At 44.0% G+C, this 13072-nt stretch overlaps 3 protein-coding genes across 3 annotated transcripts; 2 read left to right on the forward strand and 1 right to left on the reverse strand.

The window, feature by feature from the left end:
• Positions 1-7543: 7543 nt before the first annotated feature.
• N7483_003021 (uncharacterized protein) lies at positions 7544-8043 on the reverse strand (the record flags this gene model as incomplete). The annotated part of the gene is made up of 2 exons (XM_057086458.1): positions 7544-7826; positions 7910-8043. 2 exons carry the CDS (start codon positions 8041-8043, stop codon positions 7544-7546), a joined length of 417 nt encoding a protein of 138 aa, XP_056952607.1.
• An 878-nt stretch (positions 8044-8921) lies between these two features.
• Positions 8922-10272, forward strand: N7483_003022 (kinase domain-containing protein; the record flags this gene model as incomplete). Its single annotated transcript, XM_057086459.1, has 2 exons — positions 8922-9438; positions 9494-10272. The coding sequence occupies 2 exons, from the start codon at positions 8922-8924 to the stop codon at positions 10270-10272; spliced, it is 1296 nt and encodes a 431-aa protein (XP_056952608.1).
• Positions 10273-11346: 1074 nt separating this feature from the next.
• On the forward strand, positions 11347-11655 carry N7483_003023 (uncharacterized protein; the record flags this gene model as incomplete). The annotated part of the gene is made up of 1 exon (XM_057086460.1): positions 11347-11655. The coding sequence occupies one exon, from the start codon at positions 11347-11349 to the stop codon at positions 11653-11655; it is 309 nt and encodes a 102-aa protein (XP_056952609.1).
• Between the last annotated feature and the right edge of the window lie 1417 nt (positions 11656-13072).

A 13072-nucleotide genomic window follows, 5' to 3' on the forward strand; every position in this document is an offset into this window, starting at 1 on the left:
AGATTGATACTAATCCCGACGGTGTAAACTGTATCCTCTTTTTTCGCAGTCCGCAGAAAAAATAACATAATAGGAGGGGTCGTTCACATTATAACCAGGTTGGAAAAGCTCTTCGCCGTTGCATGATGCTGCATAATCTGAGTCCGCAATTGCCAGAAAAGGTAGCAAGCTAAAAGCCAAGAGACAACGAGTAACTGAGGGCATATTGATGAATAATGATAAAAGTTCAACTCAAGGTTATTATAATTGATGGTTGCGAATCAAAAAATAACTGGATTCTAAATAGGAGATTGATCTCTTTTATATACTTTGAGTGGATTGATAGAACTACAAATTCTCTTTTCAAACAAGACAAGAAAACTCCGGCCTGCTTACATCTTGTCGGCTCAATTCAGATAACCGAGTATTTGAAGTCCCTTGTCCTGACCTTAGTGCTTACTCCCTGTTTTTGGCCCTCACAATAGATTAATTCTGAGGGGAATTTCCAAGTGACTGGCAATCAAATCCTCATTATCATCTAGATTGTGCAGGAATTGAATCCTGACCATAAATTAAAAATATTCTGTAAATTAAGGACGGAGATAGATATATAGCGCCATACCTATCATCTTGAATTAATAATCTACATAGATCAAAAGATATGATACGACTCCTATTGCATCTATAAGACTTTCTTCAAATCGATTAAAATAAGTCGTAGAACTTATAAGCGGATGAAATCAGCAATAGATGGGCTTTGACTTGGAAGCTATTTAGAGGAAAATGATATCAGTGTAAAAATAAAATGGATCGGGGCACTCAACTACCCGGTATGATTGATTTTACCTCAGTAAAAGGTTATATAGTGACTGGTTAATTAAGCCGACATGAAAGTGCATATTTTCCCCTGTTCTTTGCGCTAAAATCCGTGTGGACGTATATAAACAGCTCATCAAACTTTGCTTATTGCCGACGCTATGACCTCTCACAGGAATAGCGCTCCGCGCTCTACAGAGCCAAGTTTTTGGATCCACTAAGATCATCCAGTCAAAATACACTTAGCCTAGCTGACCGCGTATTGACGAACCATTTCGGATTAAAGATATAGTTCTGGTGCTTAAGGTGTTGATACTAAATGTGCCCTATTTATGAAATTGGATTTCGTGAACTTGATACGGTCAATCCTGTTAGTTGATTACAACTATGATTCAATGCTCACAAATAGTGGAGGCATTTGGACTTGAGAAATTGCCTTCATTTCAATGGCATTAAAAAGGATGCCATAAGTGTGAATTTATACTACTAGCCATAGTAGGTTATACTATTTACGGGGCTAACTTGGGAGAAGAAGGAAATTTGGCCATCCAAGCAAGCTAGATATGTTTTAGGTATGCTATCCATACAAATTATGAAACGAAAAACGCGGAAAGAAAAAAGAAAAAAGAGTAAAAGACCCTGTAAAATCATAACGGACGGGGCGTTGCTCATTACTTTCCTGATCACCTATAAAGGAGCTCCATGATTATAAGGTTACATTGAAAACAAATGAAAAAGATCAGAGAGCCACAAAGACCTATTTAATTTGATTGAAAATTCATCTTTAACCAGACAATGCTAGCGACGGGGGTAGCGCTCTGGATTCGTTGGCTTGTGGATTTTAGCTCTCGGGCACTTTGACTGTAAAAAGGTTCGAAATAATATGGATTGTAGAGGATTAAAGCACCACAAGTGAAGGAATTTCAGCTGGATGAGGTGTGAAACGGTTACATATGGTTGAATTTATCAGGAAGTCATCTTTCTGCAATGTTCGGGTTAGGGACTTGTGGGATATTGAAAATGGTGCTTATTTCTAGCACTATAGCGTGGATTATCATCGATGTATAGCCCTTTAGATGATACAGTAAAACCTTTGTATAACAAACCTGGTTTTAACGAATTCCTGGCTATAACGAACGCACGGCCCGTAAAAATTAAATTTATCATATATATAAGAAATATCCCCCCCTACTACGAATTCGTCTGTTTTTTCCCCCAATATTCGTCTTACACAGGTGATTACTCATCATTTATCCCTCTCCAGATCGAAATCTTAGCGATGTCTACCAAACCGCGCTCCGCTATCTCTGTTGAACAGAAGAAAGCACTACGAGCATACAAGCGAGACAATCCTACCAAAAGTAACATTTCCATCAGCAATTGGTTTAAAAGCACCTTCTAGCAACCTATCGCGCTTTCCTCCGTTTCCGAGATCCTTTCAAAGAGATACGCCTTCCTTGATGAACAGCACCAGCGACAACTAGCCCAGCAACGTATCCGACGTGAACATTGGCCAGAGCTCGAGGACGCTTTATTTTAGTGGATACAGCACGCAGAGCAACATATCATTATAACCAGTGCTACACTCCGTGAGAAAGCAGAGTTCTTTTGGAAGAACTTGCCAAATTATAAAGACCTAGAGATGCCTACTTTCAGTAATGGCTGGCTACAAGGCTTCCAGCAACGCCGTGGTAGCAAGAACTTTAGGCAATTTGGTGAGCTTGCTAGCGCAGCAAATGCTGAAGATGAGATAAACTCTATTCGACAAGCTCTAGCGGGGTTTCAGCCACAGGATATATTCAATTGTGATGAAACTGGGCTATTTTGGAAACTTACACCTGATCGAAGCCTTTCTACACGCTCTTTACCCTGTCGGCGTCAACAAAAAGCACATATAACTATTCATTTTTGTACCAATGCCGATGGATCTGAGAAATTACCTTTATGGATGATTGGGTGAGCTGCAAAGCCATGAGCTTTCCAAGCTGCTCGGGTCAATCTCCAAGCTCTTGATGTCTATTGGCGGTTTAACCGGACTGGGATGACTGCCGAGATTATAAAAGAGTGGTTTTATTGGTTTGATCAATGTATGACTGGGCGAAAAGTTGTCCTTTCAATGGATAATTTCTCTGCTCATGAAGCTGCAGTAGATCTGATAAAACACTCTCAGATTCTTCTACAGAATACCTTGATAATATGGCTTCCACCAAATACGACCAGTAAATATTAACCTTTAGATCAAGGTATTATTAATGCTTGGAAGGTCTATTGGCGCAGAGAATGGGTCCGCTATATGCTTTGAGAATATGAAGCTGGAAGGGATCTTTAGCAACAGTGGATATCTTAAAAGCTATACGCTGGGCTACTAAGGCATGGGAATTCGATATGAATGCCTTGGTAATCACCAATTGTTTTCGCAAAGGTCTACATACTTTGAATTGATACAGCGTTCTTCGAATAGCTAATTTATATATAGACTAGGAACAAACCTGGGTTTAAAGGATAATGTAGTTATCCACGAAGTATATAAATATGCAAGGCGGTAAATACGACATTCAAGCTGGTTTTGTGAGGCTTTTTTCTTTCTTTCTTTTTTCTGATGATTAACTTAATGATCTAAATTTGAAAAGGGTCCAGGAGTCCCGGAGGTCGTGTACACGGCCCGGATGCTTGTACCTAAATACTGACTGTGCGGGGCAGGAGCTAACACTCATGGGGCAAGAAACGCCGCCTTGTGATCTGAATTGCTTCGCGTATGAAGTACGGAGGACATATTACCCGCTTATTTGCCTGCGGCCGAGAGGGGGCGTGCGCATTGTTTCCGGACCCCGACGGAGATCCCCCAACGGAGAGATGATTTACCTTCCCACTCACCAATTGATTTGGCTCAGGCGCTTCGAAGCGATAATAAAAGAGAAAATAAGAGACTTATACCTGAAAGGAGCTCCTGGAGGTCTCTGGATCTACCCGTGGTTTGAGTCAATCGCAAAAGAAGGTTTCACCCGAGCTTTGTATATGTCATATTTTTGCGGCTGCTGGGTGGTCAATAAGCAGGTTTGAGTTTACTGCAGCTACTATGTAACTTGATCTCTGACCCAATACCCCTCACTAGGACCCGGCGACTAGTATAATGAGGTTTCATCCTATACGTCAAATGAAAACGTAGATTGCGAATGAGCTAAAGCCCTTAGTACAAAGGCCAAACAACACCCCTGTCTAGCTTACAATCAGTTAGCCCATGCAGGGTGATAAATGCGACCTAAGTAATTCCTTTGTAATTTAGGGAGTAAAATATTTAGCACTCCAGCTTTACAACAATTTCCATCTTTTCTATTTCTCGATAATCTCAAAAGATGTGCCTATAATCACTTCCAGCTATCTTTGGGAAGAACAAAGACTCTGCTTGCCTTCACGCCGAGCATCAATCCCTGACGCCAATGTTCAAACAATAAGCCTCTGGTTCGATCTACTTATAACCTTAGGGCCTACCTTGATTCTCGTGCTCTGTGCACCATTCAACTTCCTCCACCTCCGACAGCAACAACCAATCAAAGTGGGCCCGAACCATCGAGGCATTTGGAGACTGGCATGCATCCCACTCTTCACTCCCTAGCATGGAAAATAAATCAGTCTAGCACTCAGTAACAGATACTTGCAGTTTCCTTGACCCTCCTTAAACTAACAATCTTGATTTTTGAATTCAAAGCTTGATTCAATCCATTTTACCTCTACTCAGCTGCCGGTACCTTTGCAGTCTGGGTGATCGTCCATACCTATCGTTTCTCAACCACAGTCGCTCTGAGCGCCCTTTGACTTGCTGAATATTGTTTTGTTACTCTCCGTCGTTCGCGACCTGGTGTAATCGGCCTTCTTTCTCCTCATAGATGATCATCAATGCCCTCTTCATGCTCTTAGTGGATTCATCACCTTGGTCGTGGAAGTGCTTTTGATCCTAGAATCGCAAAGCAAACGCTCGATCCTCCGTGAGCCATGGCAATAACTATCATTTGAAGAAACGGAAATTGTTTTCAGTCGGTGGTTTTTTTGGTGGGTGAATACTTTATTGCGAAGAGGACGATATGAGCATTTCGAAATAAAAGATCTTCCTTCGCTCCCAAGAGAACTGTCCTCTCAGCTCTTACGAGAGAGTATGAAGCAGTGTTGGGAATGAGACGTAAGTCATTTCATTTCTTCTAAAAATATCGATCTGCAATATCCAGATGTTCGAATTCAAGGTTTGGACGTACAAATGGCTAACTCAGACAACGGGAGCACCAATATTGACTGAAACGAAGCACAGTTCGAGGTGTTTTGGGTGTAAATTGACTAGATCTGCTGCCTGGTCTGCTGCCTGGTGGTGTAGGTGTTCGAAGAGAAATATCCAATTTAGAAAGAACTTTTTCAGCGTTGATTGGTACTAAGCCAGTAGCTAAAAAGCTATTCTGAATAGTACTAGACTGAAAAGCTTCAAGCCGGGCACGTTGAAAATCAGCTAAGAAATCAAGCTTGTCGATATGGTTATAGCCTGTACGCGCAAGATCGCTTATAAAGCAACCATAGGCACGTTTTAATACCGCAAAACAGCCAAAATCCAATGGCTGTAATAAATGTGATGAATGCGCAGGCATACAGAGTGGAATGATATTATTCTCTGAGCAGATTCGGTCAAATTGGGGCGTAAGGTGGCTTCCATGGCCATCAAGAATCAATAACCGAAATCGAACACGGACACGTGAATTTGTTGATGGGATAAATAGCCTTTCTAGCCAACGTAGGCCAATCTCATCGGTAGTCCAGCCATTAGCTGAGACCTCGAATCGCCAGTCTTTTGGTAGATTATCGAACCAGCTAGCGATAGCAACCTTTCCCTTAAAAATCACACATGGTGGTAATGAATAGCCATCTGCACAGATAGCTTCAATTGCTGTCACCCATTCACGGTTTCCAGGCTGAAAAATAGCTCGCCGACCGTAGTATTCCTGCCGTGTTACAACCTTCTGTGTTGAAATAAGGCCAATTGCAAAGCCTGTCTCATCAAAGTTATAAATATCCTCAGGTTGGATACCATTCTCATCAATAACACGTTGTACGGTGGTAAACCACTCTCGGAGGGACTTAGGGTCTTCGTTTAAGGCACGTTGATAGTCATATCGCCTAGAGAGGCGTATTCGTAGCTCATCACGGCGTTTGATAAAATTTGATGGCCAATTAATACCAACTGTAGGTGGGGGGGTGGCTACCGCGTGCAGCTAGCAGAATATTGGCCATTTCTCCTACAGTAGATAGCCTAGGTGCTGCACCACGTGAATCCATAGAGATAATTCATTCAACAAGCGATTCCCCTTCTAGCTGGGTTAACTTATGGCTGTTGGGGCGCGTGTCAACGCGTGCTGATACGCCGTTCACGCGGTTGGCCAAGGTTGTATAGGGTATTTCGTATAGCCTCGCAGCTGCACGGAGAGACTTAATTCGACCATTTTGAATATCGTCAAGGGCTAATAATATCTTGCCCTCTTGGTTGGCATTTTTTTCCTGCCGAAATATTGCGAATTGGTGGCATGGTAGGTGTTTGAATTAGGCAGGGGGGGTTGAAAGATGCGATTTTTAGCGAGGTGATCGGCTCGCTTGTGGATTACGTTAACTATTTATCCCCAATTTTCCTGCCTTCTCAGTCTTGAAGTGAACAAAATGCAAAGGATACCGTATGTCTAGGAACTGCATAAACACTATGCTCCGTTGTCCGATTTTCGACCTCTGCCTTACAAATCATGTTACCGAAATGTCAAGTCATTCTGATCTGGTGGACCAGTGTTTGGGAGACAACATACCTCCCAATGATGAACATGCTGTTGACTACCTGGCAACGTTGGACTGACACACGATGTTTCCAAGACCCATGGTCAAATACATATGGACCAAAAGTCCATAACTCCATAGAGGAGGGGGGATCAGACATCGGGCACCTGAATTGGGGAAGTACTTGGCGAGCAGGTAGCTGATGTTCAGAGCTTAACTAATAACGGGAGCGCCATCGTCAGTGGGCAAACTGCAACAAAACCTCGCCTCTGTTCGCCAGCAGCCTAGAGATTGAGGAAACCATCGTTATAGCCAACATCCGCGGCCTTCGTCAAGATCTACACTACGAACGCGGTAACCTCGGTCTGAAATCCAAGCTCCGCATAATTACCATTGGATCATGCCAATGGGATTCACCTTATGAATAGCTGTGTCAGCACGAAGCCCTACTTTCCGTGACAACTTCGACATATGGCTGGTCACGCCCGTATTGCGTAGACTCCCCATCGCCATCGAAATTTGGTGGGCCAAGTGCAGAAAGTTTCCAGGGACCCACAACATTGCGCATTCTCTCGATGATCAGCATTCGAGTTTGACGGATGGCATTGCGTACAAATTTCTATCTCAGGTAAATTTGTCCCAGTACTTTTTACAATCTGATGCTGACGTTGTCGAATCCTATCCAGGGACTAACACTAGGTCATTGTTGGCTTTAAGAAGACCATTTACTACATCCACTATAGGCTCTTTTCGTCATACGGCTCACCTGTATTAAAATCTCGTGTCAGCGACCAGTGGACTAAAAAGGGGACTAATGGACCTATCGACTGGACGGAATTTGATGAGGACACCATTGAATGCACCTTGAGCTATCTTTACATAGAAGATTATGATGTGCGTGGTTGAAGCCCCTGTAAGCCGAGGACAAGCCATCCCCTATTGAAAATAGCTTTCATTCACCTGTTTCCTCAGAAGGCCAAGTGATAAATTCAACCTTCGGACCTAGAAGAGCAGGTGGACCTGTAAATTTGTCTTTTGGTCTCGTTTCCATTGAAGGCGGCCACGCGTTGCCTATCATATCGCCTTTAATAACGCTGCTTGGCGAAACCATATTCACCTCGAAAGAGTTCAAGTGTGGTGTGTAACCATGACTTGACTGGTGTTCTCCTGATTGGATCGTGTGTGGATTCTTCACAGACACTGTGATATGCGATTTGTCTTTGATGTAGAAGCCTCTGGTTCGAGTCGTTGGATGAATTTAAGAGCTAAAGTGCGACACGTCAGCGTACTCTCTGATATCAAAAGAAGTTGAAATTACCGAATCAAGACTATCTTTGTGTGTGGATCCGTCTGGATCGCTGTTGTATAAGCGGCATACATCAACGCCCGAGCAATGACTTCATTCTTCGGTCGTGCGATCTTCCAGATATACTCGATTGCCTGTGAAGCCATGGCAAGAATTTGATCGACAGGGCCAAATCTGGATATGAGAAGGATATGGAAGGAGGCAAAGCGCATAGTCTAGAGAAATGATGGGACTGAAGATAGAGTAGATCTTTTTATAAGCTATTCAGGCCCCTCTACTGGTATTCTAGTCATTAATACTTGACATTAGCTTGATGCTCCAATACATCACATCACTCACGCGCTGTTGCGATATTCCAAATATTGACAGGATACGTTCCTGTAATCCTATCACATCAAGGAAAAGCAAAAATGAAAAAATTATATAGTAGGCGCTCAAGGTAAGGACAGGCTTAATAACCATGTGCTCTCTAAGGCCGAGGCGTTCTAGGAATACGAGCCATAAGCAGGCTTCAAGCAGGCAATTGGTCTGTAAATCAATATTGTGCATTGAGTACGCTGTGCTATCACTGGGAGTGAGCAGTCTTAGCCTATAAGTAGCCGCTTTCACTCGCTGAAAGGCCTAGTGCCAGCCTACCAAGTGGAGAATGTAACGTTGGTCATGCAGATGCCAGGGCGAAAGAGTCCAGTTAGAAACGGTGAAGTAAGTAATAGAAGACGTGAAGCAAGTAATTCGGAGATTGTTTGGCCACTTCCGCCTTGGTAGCAACGGCCCCGCTCTCACACCGCTTTTTTCAATATTGCCAGTAATATCGCGTCACTAGGTCATCGCCTTACCTCTGCAAAGATGCGCAGACATGAACATGAATATGAACCCTGGCTGGAGATTCCCTCGTCTATTCTCCCAACTCTTGCCCCTTTGTCTACATACTCAAAACATACCACTCCAATCTCCATTCAAACCAAAGACCAGCTATTACCGCAGAGTCTTTCCGTCACCACCCCTATTTCGATGCCTTCACACCATGGCTGACCTGTCAGATCTACCAATGGAAGATACATACCACCCTGAGGTAGATATTGAAAACCTTGAGGACTATGTGCCCGGTGGATACCATCCAACTCTTATCGGAGATACCTTTTCTAGTGGTCGCTATACTATTGTTCATAAGCTTGGGTTCGGTGGATATTCAACAATTTGGCTCGCCTGGGATAAGCAACGCCTGCGCTATGTATCGCTGAAGATACTGACTGCGCGGGCCTCATCAGACAGTCATGAGGGGGACGTCCTTCATTACCTGGTGAAGGGCAACCTTACTCATCCTGGAAAGCGATTCATTCCGCCGCTACTTGACCAATTTCGGTTCCACGGTCCAAACGGATATCATCAGTGCTTAGTCGGAAAGCCTGCTGGTGGTAGTGTTGCTAAGTCTAAGGAGGACAGCACAAACTTGATGTTTCCCCTAGACGCTGCTAGATCTATTGCCGCCCAGCTTCTTTTAGGGCTTTCCTACTTGCATGCAAACGGTATCTGCCATGGAGGTAAGGATAACAATGATATATACCCCAGTTTATTGGTTCTGTCTAACAAAGGTAGACCTCCATTTACGTAACTTTCTCTTACGTATACCAGACTTAGATGGCCTAAGCATACCTGAGCTATACCAGCGCTTTGGTAAACCCTTTGAGGTTCCTATCCGACGAGTGGATGGAAAGCCTGGCGAACCTCACGCACCGCCATATGCTATCTATCCTATGAGTTTAAGTACACCTGCCAATGAAGTGGATAACCCAGAAATCATCATTTCAGATTATGGGACGTCCTTCATTATATCACAGACACCCTCACCGACTATCTGTACCCCAGCCCTCTACTCTCCACCAGAAGACTTTTTCAATGAACCTATCACTCAACCTACCGCAGCTGATGTATGGACTCTAGGTGTCAATTTATATGAGGTCTTGGGTGAGCGTCCACTCTTCGAAACATTTGCCTGGGATCGAGATGATATTATCGCCGAGATGATCAATACACTGGGCCAACCGCCTATGAGATGGTGGAACTCTTGGGTTAAACGCTCCGAATTCTTTAAGGAAGATGGGTCATGGGTTGCCGACTTCCGCCGTATCAGTACTCCTGTCTTCCGGCGTCTGCGTCAGCGCCTCTGGGATATGGGCCGTGGCGAGATGGAACAGATGTGTGAATGGGATGTTACAGGTGGTGAACTAAGTGCGCTGGAGGACCTGCTCAGAGCTATGATGGCATTTGAACCCGCGGATCGACCCACAGTAGACCAACTCCTGAGGTCTGAGTATATGCTGAAATGGGCATTACCTGCATGGGAGAGGCAGAAGAGGCAGGAAAGGCAAGAATGAGCTCGTCCTGCATTAGCTGTCTGTGCCCAAGTTGACTGGAAGAAAGGCCGACCGATATGTATTGTCTTTAGACAGGACTCAAATTTCTGAGGATAACGGAATATGTATATAAAACACGTCATCTTCAATTCTATAAAGCGTCAATGCTTAATTCCCCAATACTTAGTAGATATTCCCGCTGTATTGATCACCAAGGAGTGTTTCAGGGCTACAGCAAGAATCCATAGCTCCTTCCGGCATCCGTTTATTGTTAGTATATTCACTTCTTATAACGATACAATTAGAGCGAAAATTCTATATGTTACTCCTATAACCAGTAGCATTCACTACATAGGGACGGATATATAATCTCAGAGATAAGCTGATTCCTTTGATAAGACCGAATCTGGTGCCATGTTAACGTGGCGACTTTGGATGGGTTATGTAACAGGTTGAGCCCGACGAAAGCTTGTAAATCCTCGACAAGCCAAAGCCATTCATCCCGTACGATTACGTTCGACAATGGTCGACTTTATTACGCTCAAAAGACAAAGAACAAGGGTTCGTCAGAAGAACCTGATAAAATCCCACAGGCGGCCCCACTCACATAATCGTACGGCCCCACACGTGACCCACAGAAGGACTCATAACTCCCTAATCATATGTATACATAGCTTCCTCTTCCTTAAGCATGAATATAAATTACATGTTGGCCTATATTATTCTGCTTCAGTCTTTATAGAGCCCTTCACAGGTTAAGGGCCTCTATGTAGCACAAACAGTAAAATTATTTTCGTGGTGGGGTAAGCAAGGTATTAGGCATAATCAATTACATGCGTATACACCCTACCATACTGTATGGTAATTTATGTAAGGATTAATACAGTGTACTTGGCAAGTATAGGCCGGATTATTTCAAATATGGACTAGTACCGCTTAGGAACTAGGGTTCAAGAAACAATCAAAGAGTACAAGTGGGTACACCGGTTACAGGACATACTGTAATAGACATATGGGGTCCGACGGCGACTATACACGGCGACGGCGATATAGACTTTAACGTTGTGTACCGAGCGGGAACTATCCCCCAAAGCGATGGCAGACCCACCGACGGGAGGGCCCGAGCCCTTTCCCACGAACACCCAAGAATCCATCGCCAGCACCCCAGGGGATGAATTCCAGGCCAGGGCAGCTATCGATACGACTGGCTTGCTCTCTGAGAACCGGAGGCGAACCCGGGGCGGCGATGCCTTCGCACCATCGGACCCTGCCGGTCGAATCACCACCAAGGAGGTGTGGAAGCTCATCGACACGCTGAAGGACATCATCCGCCGCCAAACCTCGGCCATTGAGGCAACCCAAAACGAACTTCAGGAGATCAAACACAACCAGAACGTGCTCTAGGAACAGAACGAGAAGCTCTATGACAAAGTGAAAACCTTACGAGCCTAAATCCAAGCCACGCCACCAGCAACTGCGACCAAGTCTTGGGCCGCAGTTGTCGCCAACGCTAGTAATGGCATCTCCCCGCTAGACCGCCCAACCCCTGAGACAGAACACAACTATGTCCGGATTAAGACTTAAAGAACCCTTGTCGACCCAAGAGATAATAACAACAACAACAGAAGCACATCTGGATGCTATCTCCCCACTGATACCACCAACAACCACATTCGGATGGCACTACAGAGCGATGCAGCAACACAAGACGCCTATATAGCTGGTGTAGGTACCACTTAGACCGGCTATATTATTCGATTTAAGAACGCGGAGTTAGCCAAGACTACCCACAGTAATACCGGTTGGCTATAAAAACTTAGGAACAATATAAAACTAGTTAAACCATGATTAGGTGTTGTGGTATATTATACCCCTACCAAGAAATTTAACCTGGAAACAAATATCACCTAAGCAGCGGAAAAAATCATCAAGGACAACAACCTGACAGAGCACAGTTTCCATATCGAAGAGCTAGCCTAGATAAAAGCAAGGGATAAACCCTTGGGGAAATTTATATCCCTAGGAATCTGGTTTGACTCCCCAGAGGGAGCGGAATATATACTCCGAAAGGGGTTCCTTGTTAGTAGGCAGCTAATCACCCACATGGAACAACAGGAAATCAAAAAGGAAAGATACTTTTGATACCAAAAGTTCGGACATTTAGCATGGTTGTGCAAAGAGATGCCATGATGTGGATACTATGTAGGCCAATATAAATAGGAATAATACCCACCAGGAAGGAGAGTATGATATCTTGATTGTAGTGGCGAATACCCTACAGGTGATTGACAGTATCTAACCCTAGCCCTCTCCAACCCTATAAGATATTAGAGAGGAATCTCCATATCCTATAGTTGAATATGATAAAATGAGGGCCAAGAATAGAGGCACTGATCAATAACCCTAAAAGCCAGGGGCTGGATATTCTTTTGATCCAGGAGCCCTCCATTTCCACCTACCATATATATATCAGCCACAGCACCTGGAGATTATACCAACCTACCACATAGACCGATATAGTTCGCTTTTGCAGCCTTATCTATATTAACAGAAGAGTCTCCACCTCCTTACACTATTAGATACCTTGTAACCACCTAGATATCACAGCCATCAAGATTTGGATAGCCAACTCTCAGACCCTATCTTTTCTGTCTATATACCCCTAGTACCACTCTTTACAGGTGATAACACCTTAGAACTACCAGCCCTTATAGCAATACAAAATACCATCATAGCCACAACACAGAACAAGTAGCGGTCCACAAGTATCATTCTCTCTGACAACTTTAATCGCAACCACCCAATGTGGGGTAATAATCAG

Source organism: Penicillium malachiteum (assembly GCF_028827825.1).
Source record: "Penicillium malachiteum strain IBT 17515 chromosome Unknown utg000001l:1.0-8184562.0:1.0-8186909.0, whole genome shotgun sequence".
NCBI classification, from domain to species: domain Eukaryota; kingdom Fungi; phylum Ascomycota; class Eurotiomycetes; order Eurotiales; family Aspergillaceae; genus Penicillium; species Penicillium malachiteum.